The sequence below is a fragment of the Hemitrygon akajei genome, chromosome 3, assembly GCF_048418815.1.
Source record: "Hemitrygon akajei chromosome 3, sHemAka1.3, whole genome shotgun sequence".
NCBI classification, from domain to species: Eukaryota; Metazoa; Chordata; class Chondrichthyes; order Myliobatiformes; family Dasyatidae; genus Hemitrygon; species Hemitrygon akajei.
In genome coordinates, this window is record NC_133126.1 from 54,869,153 (window position 1) to 54,885,658 (window position 16,506).

Below are 16,506 nucleotides of genomic sequence, written 5' to 3' on the forward strand. Positions count from 1 at the left end.
TCTGTAGCGAAGAGTGTATTGACCGGCTGCATCACAGCCTGTGATACAGAAATATCAATGCCTTTGAACGGAAAATCCTACAAAAAGTGGTGGATATGGCTGAAGCCCTCCCAACCACTGAGCACATCTTCATAAAATACTGTCATAGAATAGCAGCATCAGAGATCCCCACCACCCAGGGCATGCTCTTTTCAAGGTGCCTTAGGACACCCAATACCAGGTTCAAGAATAGTTACTACCTCGCAACTATCAGGCTCTTGAACAAAAGGGCTTAATTACTCACCCATCCATTGAGATGTTCCCACAACCATTAATCTCACTTTAAGGACTCTGTATCTTGTTATCTCATGTTCTCGTTACTTATTGCTATTTATTTGTATTTGTATTTGCACAGTTTGTTGTCTTCTGCACTCTAGTTGATCTTTCATTGGTCCTGTTATAGTTACTGTTCTATAGATTTGCAGAGCATGCCTACACGAAGACCAATCTCAGGGTTGTATATGGTGATACATATGTGCAAGAGATAATAAAATTTGCCTTGAACTTTGAAATTTACTTTGAACTTTTCAACTTTGATACTGAAACTGCTTTTCTACATCTGGAGGGTACAGTCAAATCTTTACTTTTGCATTTATGTAAATAAGCCCTGTGTTCATTTGGCTGAAAGTGTAACATTAAGCCTGCATAATCAGTCTTAATCTGAGACCAAGATGCAAAAAACCAAAGCGGTTTTATAAACTCCCTAAGAGTTTGTTTTGGAGTTCAGCTTAAATTTGACAAATGGCTAGTCTTTGGTTTGCATGCATGTAATTTTTTCTTATTCTTTACCCAATATCTTAACTATAAGAATATGATTTTCCAGTCCAATCAATACAGATGGTTTTTTGTTAAAGTGTACTTTCCCATCTGCACACTCTTACCACTAATGTTCCCCTAAGGATCTGTACACGGCTTCTTGCTAATTCCTAAGGTGTTCAAATATGTTGGTGCCACCATGGTTGAATCACCCACTTTTCAAACTCTCTAGCTGCTTCTTTTTCATGCCAATTCTAGGTGACAAAAAATTTCATTGAACTGATTTTTTTGATCTCCATTGCAAACTCAATTGCATAGATACTTTCCCTGGAAGCTGCCTGAGATTGAAATAAGCTATTTGCAACAAACGTTGATGTTGTTGTCCACTCCTTAGTGAGCTATGCACCACACATCTTCACCATTTCCATTTTTATAGTATTGCCTGATTCAGAAATCAGAATCAGATTTAATATCACTGGCATATGTAGCGAAGGATTTTGGCCTGAAACGTCGACTGAATTTTTTTCCATAGTTGCTGCCTAGCCTGTTGAGTTTTTCCAGCATTTTGTGTGTGTTGCTCAGAGTTCCAGCATCTGCAGATTTTCTTTTGTAGTGAAGTATGTTGTTTTGCATCCATAGTTCATTGCAATACATAAAAAACTATAAATTACAATAAAAAATATACATGTACACCCATATGCTGTATACTGTACATTAAATAAGTAGTGCAAAAAGGGAGCAAAAATAGTGAGGCAGTGTATATGAAGGGGAAAAAGCTACTCTAAAATGTTGAGTGTGTGTCTTCAGGTTCCTGTAACAGTTTCTTGATGGTAGCTATGAGAAGAGGATATGTCCTGGGTGATGGGGGTCCTTAATGATGAGTGCTGCCTTTTTGATTGAAGCATCACCTGTTGAAGATATCCTTGATAATGGGGAGGCTAGTACCCATGATGGAGCTGTCTAAGTTTGCAGTTTCTGCAGCTTCTTCTAATCCTGTGCAGTGGCTCCTCCATACCAGATGGTGACACAAGCAGTTTAGAATGCTCTCCACAGTACATCTGTTGTAACTTGCAAGAGTCTTTGGTGACGTACCAAGTCTTCTCAAACTCTTTATGAAATATAGCCACTGTCATGCCTTCTATGTAGTTGTATCAATATGTTGGGACCGGATCTTGAAATTGCTCATCCCTTCCACTGCTGATCCCTTGATGAGGGCTGGTATGAATTCCCTTGATTTCCCCTTCTTGAAGTCCACAATCAGTTCCTTGGAGTGCAAGGTTGTTGTTGCAACACCACTCAACCATCTGATCTATCTCATTCCTGTACATCTCCTCATCGGCATCTGTTATTCTGCCAATAATAGTTGTATTGTCGCCAGATTTATAGGTGCAGTTTGAGCTGTGTCTAGAAGTGTAGAGGAGTGGGCTGAGCACACACTCTTGATTGTCAGCGAGGAGGAGATGTTATTTCTGATCTGCATTGACAGTGGTCTCCCAAAGAGGAAATCAAGGATCTAGTTGCGGAGAGAGGTACAGAGGCCCAGGTTTTGGAGTGTGTTGATTAATACTGAGGGTATGATGGTATTGAACTTGAACTGTATCCAATAAACAACATCCTGCTGTAGGTATGTTACTATCATCCAGGTAATCCAAGACTAGCTGGAGAGCCAGTGAGATTGCATCTGTTGTAGACTTATTACACCAATAGGCAAATTGCAGCAGGTCCAAGTCCTTCCTTAGGCAGGAGTTTATTCTGGTCTTGACCAACTTCTCAAAGACCTTCATCACAGTAGATGTGAGTATAACTGGACAATAGTTGTTGAGGCAGTTTACACTGCTCTTCTTGGGCTCTGCTATTATCGTCACACTTTTGAAGTAGTTGGGTACCTCAGACTGCTGCAGTGAGAGATCGAGATGTCCTTGAACACTCGCCAGTTAACTGGCAAAGTTTTCAGTGCCCTACCAGGTACATCATCATGACTTGACGCCTTATGAGGTTTCACCCTCATGATTGCTGCTGTATCTGCCAGAGCTGAACACTGACCTACCTCTCTTGTTCTACCCTTGATAACACTAGACAACAAATTTTTTTGAAAGTGTTGCTTCCTCAGAATTTTTTTTGTTTTTGATAGACAACTTGAAGCTGAACACAAACATAATTTCAGACTACTTATGTCACATCAGAATCTGGAGAAGCAAGAAATTAATATTTATTGAATATAATGTGTTTAATTGCATAACGGTGCTGACACTTTGCAATAGTTCAACTAAGCTAAAAATGTCTCATTTGATGATTTTCGTTTGTATTCGGTGCCTGGGGCTTCTCATTTAAGTGCCCGACACTAATCAGCCAGCATTGATGGATTCCCGTTGTCCTGATACCACTTCTCCATGACTGCAATGCCCTGGTAAAACCTTTCCTTTCACCCTACGCTTTACTGACAGTGCCAAGATTTGCAGGGAGAAGTCTAAATGGGAATGCAGTAAATTAATCTTTAGTGACATGTTGCTCTTCATGGTTTTATGTGCTTGAAGCATGTTGTCAACCAGCTGCATGTAGTTTGGTGCTCTGTAGTTGCCAAGAAAATATTTCAGTAGTATCCTTGAATGCCTTCCATGCGATTTTCTCCAGCTACACCAGAAGTTCTTTGAATTGTCTGTCATTGATGACCTGTTTGAATTGTGGACCAACAAAATGCTTTCCTTAATGGTGGCATCAGTTATTCTGGGAAACATCCATCTCAGATATCGAAACCTTTCATGGAAATTTTTGTTCCTGGTGACAGCAGATTCCATCCTTGCAGCCTTGAACCCAGTAATTCTGCTTTTGCCTTTGACAAACCAAACCTAAGTCTTTGACCAGGTCATTTAACCCAGATTGAGTTATCAGATGAGGCTCAGTCAACACAAAGGGCTTAAAATCTGCATCAGTGTCAGTGTCATTTTTCATTCCTGGCTTGTGCGTCATGACATCTTTGTCTGCCTCTAGGCTCCATGTTCTGTTTTTCTAAAACTTGGCCTGCTATGCAGCATCCACCCTGCCTAAGCTTTCCCGGGCATGCCTGGACAAGATGGAAAACTTTCCAGCTTACATTGTGGGCAACATTTTAATTGACTTGAAAATGAATGGAAATAACACATATAGGTGATTTTTTTTAAAAATGGTGCATGATAGGGAAATTTCATGGTGATTTCCATGATCAGCAGTTCAAGATCCTATATTCCTTACCCTCGTAATATCTTCTACCCGAGGGAACTCCCTTCCACCCATGATATCTGCCTTCCTATAATTCTATCGACTCAATCCCTGAATTTAATTCTCTCCATTAGCAGCACTCTGTTCAGTTACCAATATCTTAATTTCTCCATTTACTTCCTTGAAATTCTGAACATGTCTATTTCTGCCTTGAAGATGCTCCTTAAGTGTACTATTTCACCAAGCTTTGGATAATCTGCTCTATTTCAAGACCATATCCTTTTGTGATTTATTGTCAGTTCTTATTTCATAAAAATCTTGCAAAATAGGTGGGAATATTTTGTAACTTTAAGGATGATATGTATTTAGAAGTTGTTACTGTGTTTTTCTCATAAATGAATTTTCTTCTGTCTTCTAGGTGTGCCCCGGGTGGACCGTGCTGTTCCACGACCTGCAGATTTGATTATCAGCAATGCACATCCAACCACATTAACAACGTCCTTGTCTCATCAGATACCAGCACCTCAGATGAAAAAAAACAATATAGCTGTCATACACATGAAATCTGAAAAGAAGGATCCACCCAAGTTAACTGTACAGGTGTGGTGCTACATGAGATGCATGTTGTACTGGACAGCTACCATACTTTAGCCACAAAAAGGCATCAAAACTTTGCTTGAGGCTACACTTAAAGTACAGATTTCTCAAATGTACATTTACATTTTAGGATATGGGGATGTTGAAGATCATGGGATGTGAGGAGGACAACTTTTGTGCTCCATCAAAGCCCATAAGCTTTAGGTCCATTTACCTAAATGATCTCATCCTTCCTGTTCTCCTTAACGGTAGAAATAGATGGGAAATCATCAGCATTGAGATCTTGAAAATTATTTCCCCACTCCTCCCACCTCCCGCTCCTCTGTTGACTCATCGACTCATCATATCAGTTAGACAGTAAGCAGGGATGTCCGCAAAACTGCAATGGCTAGAGTTTCAGGGAGCAATTTGGAAGGCATAGGATAGATACATCGAAAACATGAATTATTGTAAAGGGAGCACGAGACAACTGTGGCTTACAAGGGAAGACAAAGACAGCATAAAGGGAAAAGAGAGGGCATATAATATAGCAAAAATTTGTGGGAAGTCAGAAGATTTGGAAGCTTTTAAAAACCAGCTACAGAAACCATACGGAGAGAAATGATGAAATGCAGGTAAGCTAACCAGTAATATAAGAGAGAATATCAAAAGTAAAAGAGAGGTGAAAGTGGATATCAGCCTGCTGGAGAATGATGCTGGAGAGGTAGTAATTAGGGGCAAAGAAACATCAGATGAAATGAATAAGTAGTTTGCATTGGTCTTCACAGTGTAAGACACTAGCAATATGGCAGAAATTTGAGTGTGACAAGGGGCAGAAGTGAGTGCAGTTGCTAAGGAGAAGTTCTTGGGAAGCTGAAAGGTAGATAATTCACCTGCACCCCAGGATTTTCAAAGATGTAGCTGAAGAGATTGTGGAGGGATTAGTAATGATATTCCAAGAATCACTATATTCTGGAATGGTTCTGGAGGACAAGAAAATTGCAAATGTCACTCCATTCTTTGAGAAGGGAGGGAAGCAGAAGAAAGGAAATTCTAGGCCAGTTAGTCTAACTTCAGAGATTGGGAAGATATTGGGAGTCCATTATTAGTGATGAGGTTTCAGAGTACTTGGAAGCATTTGATAAAATAGGCCAAAATCTCCATGGTTTCCTGAAGGGGAAATCTTGCCTGACAAATCTTTTGGAATGCTTCAAGGAAACAACAGGCAAGATAGACAAAGGAGAGTCAGTGGCTGTTTACTTAGATTTTCAGAAGGCCATTGACAAGGTGCCACATATGAGGCTGGCTTAATAAGTTAAGAGCCCATGGTATTATCAGAAAGCTACTAGCTTGGATAGAAGATTAACTGACTGGCAGGAGACTGATGCACCATCAATAACTCTCGGAGACGTGAGGTGAGAGATAGGCTTTTATTAGCTGGAAGAAAGCACTGTCAGCAGCAAGAGACCATCACAGAACATCCTGGAGACTGAGGGAGGAGCAGTGCCTCCAATCGCCTTTATACAGGGGTCTGTGGGAGGAGCCACAGGAGCAGTCAGCAGGGGGCGTGTCCAGACAGGTATATGTAGTTCACCACAGAGACAAAGAGTGTGAACAAGGGGGGCCTTTTCTGGTTGTCTGTGGGTACTAGTGGTGTTCTACATTGGTCAATATTGGGACCACTTCTGTTCACATTATATAATGGAAGTGATGGCTTTGTGATCAAGTTTGCAGAAGGTGCACAGATAGGTGGAGGGGCAGGTTGTGTTGAGGAAGTAGGGAGTTTGCAGAAGGACTTAATCAGATTGAGAGAATGGGCAAAGAAGTGGTAGATGGAATATAGTGTTGGGAAGTTTATGGTCATGCACTTTGCTAGAAGGAATAAAGGTATGGACTATTTTCTAAATGGATAGAAAATTCAAAAAATTATGTGCAAAGGGACTTGGGAATCCTTGTGTTGGATTCCATAAAGGTTACCTTGCAGGTTGAATCAGTGGTGAGGAAGACAAATGCAGTATTAGCATTCATTTTAGGACTAGAATATAAGAGCAAAGCTCTAACACAGATGCTTCATAAGACATTGGCCAGACTGCACTTGGAGTATTGTGAGCAGCTTTGAGCCCCTTATGTAAGAAGAGATCGCTGGCATTGGAGAGGATGCAGAAGAGATTCATCAGAATGATTCTAGAATGAAAGGGTTAACATATGAGGAATGTTTGATGGCTCTTGGCCTGCACTTTTTGGAGTTGAGAAAAATGAGGGGGAATCTCATTGGTCATGAGATATTGAATATTGAAATGTTGAGATAATTGGATGTGAGGTGGATGTTTCATATAGTGGGTTAGTCTAGGACCAGAGGGCTCAACTTCAGAACAGAGGAACATTTATTTACAGCAGAGATGCGGGGGAATTTCTTTAGTCGGAGGATAGTGAATCTGTGGAATCCATTCCCACAGACAGCTGTGAAGGCCAAATCATTGAGTATGTGTAAGTCGGAGGTTGATAGGTTCCTGATTCGTCAGGGCATGAAAAGGTACGGGGAGAAGGCAGGAGAAAGGGATTGGGAGGAATAATAAATCAGCCATGATGGAAAGTTAACATATTTCATGACACATGCCGGTGATAATAAACCTGATTCTGAACAGTGGAGCAGACTTGCTGGTCTGAATGGACAAATGATGTTCCTTTATCTTATGACCTTAGACTGAAAATATCAAAAGATTTCATGTACGGTGACTTTTTTTTGAATTGGATGTTTATATTGGTAGCATCACTTGGTAACTTCACACTAAATCAGGGAAGCTAGAGAGACATAAATCAAAAAGAATTTAATTTTTAGTATGTGTTGTGCTTGACATGTTTTGAATCTGTACATAATTCCCTGTACAGGTATATTTATCCAGACCCTAATAAATGTTGGCAATAACCATAATTTTTTTGTATTTTGAAGTAAAGTAAATGATTTGGGAAAATCCAAGTATTATATGGGCCCAAATCATGCTCAGTCCACCTTCCTTCCCTCCTCTCACCCCCTGTGCACTTGCTGCTACTCACCAGGCTCGATGCAAGCAGTGTTGTTGCCACCATAAAATAAGAAAAAATATTCAGAACATAAAATGAGATAATGAAAAAAAATTTCAATCAAGGTTGGTGAGCCCATTTTGATAAATGGGGGATATGCTATATTCACAAGCTTTGATTGGCATAAATCCATAGAGAACATCTGGCCCCTCAGTTCTGTATAAATGTGCTATGCTCCTAGTCTTAAAACTGAGACTAGGGTGGACAGGAGGTCAGAAAAGTATCTGGCTCCAGCTCATCTCTGAATTCCGTGTGGAATGAAAAGCATACAAAAAGATAATTACATTTAGGCCTATTAACTTTCATGCATACTCTTTTTGCAGTCTAGGAATCCACAGGTTTTGATCTTTACAGGATTGCTGATAATTGGCTACAAATTACATTGCTACAGTTTTGCTCTTTAGTCAGACAACTGTAGAAGAAAACCATTGTTTATTATATATATTCATTTAATTTAACAATATAGAAGTATGTTAACTTGTATCTCTAGTGAATGGAATGAAAAAAAATGGGTAGCATACTATAAGGCTTCTCTTGGTGCCAATCTGTAGCTTGCAATTCAGAAGTGCAGACAGAAAACAGAGACAAACTTAATTCCTTTCATTCCTACTTCTGCAAATTTTTGTATTTTGGGCAGCTTGACAGAATTAAAATTCTCAGATTGTGGACAGTATTACCCTGCAGTGTAAGCGTATTGTATTAGTGTGAGGCTCTATTGGTCTACTAAGAAGCAAATGTCTGCTTTGTTGTAGTATTAATGGTGTACTTCAGATCAGACATTTAAACCATTAGAATAAATACCTAAAATATTTTTAAAATTTAGCAATGCAGTAAACTACTTGAAACAATTAAAATATTTAACAACAGCAAAGTATGATAAAACAATATTCTCCTTTACCTCCTAATCTGCAGGCCTACAAACCCTGCTGAAGTCACCTGGGTCTCAGATTTGACACAGATCTTGAATAACTACACTTTTTGTGATTTTGTAGGACTGGTACAAAGTGGTCTGGAAGATGAGAGGGACAAGGCCTCAGACTGGGTACATAAAAACATCCTGAAGTAGTAGAGATTAATTAAAATCCTGGCACTGGATCTGAGAATTAATTCCCCGGCATACAGCTGGGGAGTCCCAGCAAAATTGACCCCCTCCCTCCCATGTGCTGGATTTCATATGGAGTTCGGGAATGGGGCTCAATGACAGATGTGGCACCATCTGTTACTCACTAAATCCTGAACTTCTGTGCTTGTGAATGATATGCTGAAGTCTGGGACTCACAACCGTTCAAATGGCTAAACCCCAGTGGTTCTAGTCGGAACATTGTCTAACCTTATGTATTTGGCAAAGAGACAATCAGACAGACATAATATTGATAGATGAAATTAGAAATGACCTAAAATGAACTAAATTAGAAATGAACTAAAAATGAGTATAATGTAATAAAATTACTCATTATAGATTTGCAAAAGGCACTTGATTAAGTATGTCATTATAGACTAATGCAGAAGACCAGGAAATAAGTAGCTGATGGCTAGTTGGTTACAAGGTTGAGAAGAAAGTGGATTGGTAAAAATAATCATATGTTGTGGAGTAATGTGGGAAGTGGAGTTCCCGGTGTATTCTTGCTTGGAACGCTGTGAATAAACAGTTTATATTTAGCAATTTAGGCTTTGAAATTAGAACACAGTATCATTATGTACATATATATTTATGCATGCACAGAGGGAAATCAATCAGATAAACTCCAAAAATCTGACATACTCAGGACTTTGTTGTACCATATTGACAGATTTTGCAGATTATTTGATGTTACTCCTATTAATGCCCAACACTTCTTTTAAGAAGTTATATGGTAGTTTATTAAACAAATTATATTGTAGCATTATACACTTTCCAGAGAACCCAGTGAGTTTAAAGGCAGTGTAAGGTGTGGGGCAATCACTCATTTTAAAGGGAATGCGGGAAATAGGTCTCTGAGGCTAGAGGAACATGAGAAGCTGCTCTGTTTACATGGTTTGGTGGATTAGCAGAGTTTTTCTGTGCTGCATTGCACTGTAAAATAATTGGAAAATACACTAATTAATTTTGATGTGGTCAAAGTGAGCTATTATATTGGTTAAATACAACTTAGAAAATATAAATCAAAATAAGGTAGTGCATGAAAAGGATCTGAGGCAGAAATATGCAAGTGACTTAGAGTTGAAATGAAGATTATTAAGACTATTAGTGGAAGCAAATCATACTAAAGTTTCATTTCTAGAGGGTTGCAACTGGAAAATATGATGTTTTGAATGAAGGTGAGGCAAATTTGAAGAACAGAGTACACCTTAGGTTACTCTGAAGGTATATTGAAAAGGATTTGGAGGTACTAGAGGGATACTCAAAAAATCAGGTTGATAGCAGAACTGCAAGTTGACATATATCAGTTCATCTACTGGTTCCTTTGACAAGAGAAGGCTGAGTGTTTAATAAAGGTTATCAGAGTGGTCGGCTATGTATGGAACCAAAAGAAATGGGGGAGATCTTAAATAGTTTTTTTGCACATGTATTTACTAAGGAAACTGGCATGGAGTCTATGGAAATAAGGCAAACAAGTAGTGAGGTCATGGAACCTATACAGATTGAAGAGGAGGAGGTGCTTGCTGTCTTGAGGCAAATCAGAGTAGATAAATCCCCAGGACCTGACAGAGTATTCCCTTGGACCTTGAAGGAGACTAGTGTTGAAATTGCAGGGGCCCTTGCGGATATATTTAAAGTGTTGGTATCTATTGGTGAGGTGCCGGAGGATTGGAGGATAGCTCATGTTGTTCCGTTGTTTAAAAAAGGCTCTAAAAGTAATCTGGGAAATTATAGGCCGGTATGTTTGACGTCGGTAGTAGGTAAATTATTGGAAGGAGTACAAAGAGATAGGATCTACAAGTATTTAGATAGACAGGGACTTATTAGGGAGAGTCAACATGGCTTTGTGCGTGGTAGGTAATGTTTAACCAATCTATTAGAATTTTTTGGGGAAGTTACCAGGAAAGTGGATGAAGGGAAGGCAGTGGATATTGTCTACATGGATTTCAGTAAGGCCTTTGACAAGGTCCCGCATGGGAGGTTAGTTAGGAAGATTCAGTCGCTAGGTATACATGGAGAGGTAGTAAATTGGATTAGACATTGGCGCAATGGGAGAGGCCAGAGAGTGGTAGTGGAGGATTGCTTCTCTGAGTGAAGGCCTGTGACTAGTGGTGTTCCACAGGGATCAGTGCTGGGTCCATTGTTATTTGTCATCTATATCAATGATCTGGATGATAATGTGGCAAATTGGATCAGCAAATTTGCTGATGATACAAAGATTGGAGGTGTAGTGGACAGTGAGGAAGGTTTTCAAAGCTTGCAGAGGGATTTGGACCAGCTGGAAAAATGGACTGACAAATGGCAGATGGCGTTTAATGCAGACAAGCGTGAGGTATTGCACTTTGGAAGGACAAACCAAGGTAGAACATACAAGGTAAATGGTAGGACACTGAGGAGTGCAGTAGAACAGAGGGATCTGGGAATACAGATACATAATTCCCTAAAAGTGGCGTCACAGGTATATAGGGTGGTAAAGAGAGCTCCTCAATACCCAGAGCCTGGACTGACACCAACTTACTGCCCTGTTGTCTTGTTTATTATTTATTGTAATGTCTGCACTGTTTTGTGCAATTTATGTAGTCCTGGGAAGGTCTGTAGTCTAGTGTAGTTTTTTTCTGTGTTGTTTTTTACGTAGTTCAGTCTAGTTTTTGTACTGTTTCATGTAACACCATGGTCCTGAAAAACGTCTTGTTTTCACTGTGTACTGTACCAGCAGTTATGGTCGAAATGACAATAAAAAGTGACGACCTGACTTTTGGTACATTGGCTGTTATAAATCGAAGTATTGAGTATAAGAGTTGGAATGTTATGGTGAGGTTGTATAAGACATTGGTGAGGCCAATTTGAGAAGGAGAAGGGAAGATCGGATGTGTCAGTATTACATTTGAACAAGGGGAACTATGGAGCTATGAGGGAGGAGCTGGCCAAAGTTCAATGGAACAATACCCTAGCAGGGAAGACAGTGGAACAACAATGGCAGGTATTTCTGGGAATAATGCAGAAGGTGCAGGATCGGTTCATTCCAAAGAGGAAGAAAGATCCTAAGGGGAGTAAAGGGTGGCCATGGCTGATGAGGGAAGTAAAGGGTAGTATAAAAATAAAAGAGAAGAAGTATAACATAGCAAAGATAAGCGGGAAACCAGAGGACTGGGAAGCTTTTAAAGAGCAACAGAAGATAACAAAAAAGGCAATACGCCAAGAAAAAATGAGGTACGAAGGTAAACTAGCCAAGAATATAAAGGAGGATAGTAAAAGCTTCTTTAGGTATGTGAATAGCAAAAAAATAGTTAAGACCAAAATTGGACCATTGAAGACAGAAACAGGTGAATTTGTTATGGGGAACAAGGAAATGGCAGATGAGTTGAACAGGTACTTTGGATCTGTCTTCACTAGGGAAGACACAAACAATCTCCCAGATGTAATAGTGGTCAAAGGAACTAGGGTAAAGGATGAACTGAAGGAAATTTATATTAGGCAAGAAACGGTGTTGGATAGACTGTTGAGTCTGAGGGCTGATAAGTCCCCGGGACCTGATGGTCTGCATCCCAGGGTACTTAAAGAGGTGGCTCTAGAAATCGTGGACGCATTGGTAATCATTTTCCAATGTTCTATAGATTCAGGAACAGTTCCTGCTGACTGGAGGATGGCTAATGTTGTCCCACTTTTCAAGAAAGGAGGGAGAGAGAAAACAGGGAATTATAGACCGGTTAGCCTGACGTCAGTGGTGGGAAAGATGCTGGAGTCAATTATAAAAGATGAAATTACGACACATTTGGATAGCAGTAGAAGGATCAGTCCGAGTCAGCATGGATTTATGAAGGGAAAATCATGCTTGACTAATCTTCTGGAGTTTTTTGAGGATGTAACTATGAAAATGGACAAGGGAGAGCCAGTGCATGTAGTGTACCTGGACTTCCAGAAAGCTTTTGATAAAGTCCCACGTAGGAGATTAGTGGGCAAAATTAGGGCACATGGTATTGGGGGCAGAGTACTGACATGGATTGAAAATTGGCTGGCTGATAGGAAACAAAGAGTAATGATTAACAGGTCCCTTTCGGAATGGCAGGCTGTGACCAGTGGGGTATCGCAAGGTTCGGTGCTGGGACCGCAGCTGTTTACAATATACATTAATGATTTAGATGTAGGGATTAAAAGTAACATTAGCAAATTTGCTGATGACACAAAGCTGGGTGGTAGTGTGAAATGTCAGGAGGATATTATGAGAATGCAGGATGATTTGGACAGGTTGGGTGAGTGGGCAAATGTATGGCAGATGCAGTTTAATGTGGATAAATGTGAGGTTATCCACTTTGGTGGCAAGAACAGGAAGGCAGATTACTATCTAAATGGAGTCAAGTTAGGAAAAGGGGAAGTACAACGAGATCTAGGTGTTCTTGTACATCAGTCAATGAAAGCAAGCATGCAGGTACAGCAGGCAGTGAAGAAAGCTAATGGCATGCTGGCTTTTGTAACAAGAGGAATTGAGTATAGGAGTAAAGAGGTCCTTCTGCAGCTGTACAGGGCCCTGGTGAGACCCCACCTGGAGTATTGTGTGCAGTTTTGGTCTCCAAATTTGAGGAAGGACATTCTTGCTATTGAGGGAGTGCAGCGTAGGTTCACAAGGTTAATTCCCGGAATGACAGGACTGTCATATGTTGAAAGATTGGAGCGACTGGGCTTGTATACACTGGAATTTAGAAGGATGAGAGGGGATCTGATTGAAACATATAAGATTATTAAGGGATTGGACACACTGGAGGCAGGAAGCATGTTCCTGCTGATGGGTGAGTCCAGAACTAGAGGCCACAGTTTAAGAATAAGGGGTAGGCCATTTAGAACAGAGATGCGGAAAAACTTTTTCACCCAGAGAGTGGTGGATATGTGGAATGCTCTGCCCCAGAAGGCAGTGGAGGCCAAGTTTCTGGATGCATTCAAGAGAGAGTTAGATAGAGCTCTTATAGATAGCGGGGTCAAGGGATATGGGGAGAGGGCAGGAACGGGGTACTGATTGTGTATGATCAGCCATGATCACAGTGAATGGTGGTGCTAGCTAGAAGGGCCAAAGGGCCTGCTCCTGCACCTATTGTCTATTGTCTATCGAGGCCGAATTTGGAGTATTCTGAGCATTTTTGGTTGCCTAATTACTGGAAGGATATTAATAAGGTTGAAAGAGTGCAGAGGAGGTTTACAAGAATGTTGCCGGGACTTGAGAAACTGAGTTACAGAGAAAGGTTGAATAGTTTAGGACTTTATTTCCTGGAGTGTAGAAGAATGAGGGGAGATTTGATAGAGGTGTATAAAATTATGACGGGTATAGATAGAGTGAATGCAAGCAGGCTTTTTCCACTGAGGCTAGGGGAAAAAAAACCAGAGGACATGGGTTAAGGGTGAAGGGGGAAGAGTTTAAAGGGAACATTGGGGGGCTTCTTCACACAGAGAGTGGTGTGATTGTGGAATGAGCTGCCAGATGAAGTGGTAAATGCGGGCTCACTTTTAACATTTAAGAAAACCTTGGACAGGTACATGGATGAGAAGGGTTTGGAGGGATATGGGCCAGGTGCAGGTCAGTGGGACTAGGCAGAAAAATGGTTCGGCACAGCCAAGAAGAGCCAAAGGGCCTGTTTCTGTGCTGTAATGTTCTATGGTTCTTAAAGTAAGTTTTGATAGTGAAAAAAGGGAATATTTGCTCTTTTGGAGAAGAGAAGATTTGAACAACATCAATATAATAATTAGGCAGAGATTTCAGAGCAATAAATATATAATTAAGGCTATTGTTACTGATTTAGGGGAAATGAGGAATGTGAAAGTGAGGGCTATATTGTTCTGCTGATGGAAGTAGGTATAGAAGGAGGCTTGAGCAGAGTCTGAATGATGACATCTGTTGGTTGGGGATGGACCATTTCTGTTCATTAAATTCAATGAATCATTGTGGGTTGGCACCATAAACGCAATGCCAGAGCGGTTTTCTATATTGATCTTATCTGGCCTACTTACCATTTAAGTCATATATCACGTAGTTGGCTCTAGTTGTTCTTGGGTAACGAAGGATGGACAGTAGATACTACATTGTGAGTGTTATACTGAACCCCCTAAAAATTTGGCTGCTGTAATACATCATTGGTTTTTGGTATTTCTAGAGATCAATAATAACTCTTGAACTCTCCTCATAGCAAATAGTATGTTTTGGATATAAGCTACAACGCAAACAATAAAATCAACAAAAAGCAATTTAAATAACAAAGGCAAATCACAATAATTTAATATAACATTAAAAAGTTGTTTTCATAATCAAATTTTCAGCAACTCTTAGAATATGCATTTCAAAGATTTTTGTACAAAAAGAACCATTCATAAATTGTCTTGTTCTTAATTTTTTCTTCATATAACGGGACATGAAAATTTGTCTTCAGGTATTGCCCAATGTGGATATTGATAGTCTTCCAAGTATTAGTCCAGAAAGAAGCCAGAATTCACCAAGCCCTGAGCAACAGCAGATGATGCAACAGACTGCACCAACTCTGAAACAGGTACCATTATTGTTGTCAGTGTTTGTAAACGTTTCTCTTTCTGATTGAAGGCATATTCCATTTATAGTATAGCTTTGTTCAGAAATATTTCCTTAGGATGAATATTTGGATGGTATTCCACTTGAAGTTCCCTCTTAACTAAGACATTAAGCAAAAGGACTGATATCAGAATAAATTGGCACTGGATGTAAAAACATAAAAACTTAATTGAAGTGTTTCACATCTTGATGAACAACATTTCTGTGGTCTGCTGGCCAAAACTACAAAACTAAGATAATTATTTGAAGTTTTGTTTGCCTAATAGAGAGAGCAGTTACACTTGCTTGGAGGCATACCCACTAATCAAATCTAGAGGGTTTAGCCATAAGAACAAAGGCTTATGGCCATCATCCCATTGCATCAACTGTGTCTGAACAGATTAAAATCATATGCATAGAAGGACATATAGTATACATTTTTAAACCATGGCTGGCAAAATATTTAAACCAATGGGATGAATCCTCCAGTGATGGCTTCTGAAACATGCTATATGGTTATTCACCAGTAATACCCTGGAAACCTACAGATCTATCTGACTTGTTACTCAAAACAATAAATGCTGGGAATCCTCAGTAGATCAGGCAGTATCAGTGGATAGAGAAACAGAGTTAACATTTCAGTTTAATGACCTTCAAAGAAGTTCTGATGAAAGATCTGAAACCTGAAATGTTTGACTAGGGACTGCAGGTGCCGGAATATAGAGCTACATTGAGTCTGCTGAAGGAACTCAGTGGACTGAACAGCGTTGATGGAAGGAAAGGAATTGTTGACATTTCAGGTTGAAACCCTGCATCAGTACTGAGAGTGGCGAGATAACGTGGCCAACATAGAGAGAAGAAGGAAGTGTCAAACAAGGAAATTTTTACTATGTATGTCAATGATTTGGACTATGGGGTTATTAGATTTGTGGCTAAATTTGCTGATGATACAAAGATAGGTGGTAGTGTTGAGGAAACAGAGAGCCTGCAGAGAGACTTAAATAGTTTAGGGGGAATGGGCAAAGAAGTGGCAGATGAAATACAATGTTGGAAAGTGTATGGTCATGCACTTTGGTGGAAGAAATAAAGGGGCAGACTATTATTTAGATGGGGAGAGAATTCAAAATGCAGAGAAGCAAAGGGACTTGGGAGTCCCTGTGCAGGATACCCTAAAGGTTAAGCTCCAGGTTGAGTC

General features: G+C 39.9%; 1 protein-coding gene across 2 annotated transcripts in view; it reads left to right on the forward strand.

Annotated features, from left to right (window-relative positions):
- Nucleotides 1-16,506, forward strand: part of kiaa0586 (KIAA0586 ortholog) — a 514,968-nt gene that overhangs the window by 297,907 nt on the left and 200,555 nt on the right. For both annotated transcript variants that reach the window (XM_073039936.1, XM_073039935.1), the window contains 2 exons: nt 4,409-4,590; nt 15,178-15,294. In XM_073039936.1, coding sequence (XP_072896037.1) covers nt 4,409-4,590; nt 15,178-15,294 — 299 coding nt within the window. The remainder of the gene's footprint in view (nt 1-4,408; nt 4,591-15,177; nt 15,295-16,506) is intronic.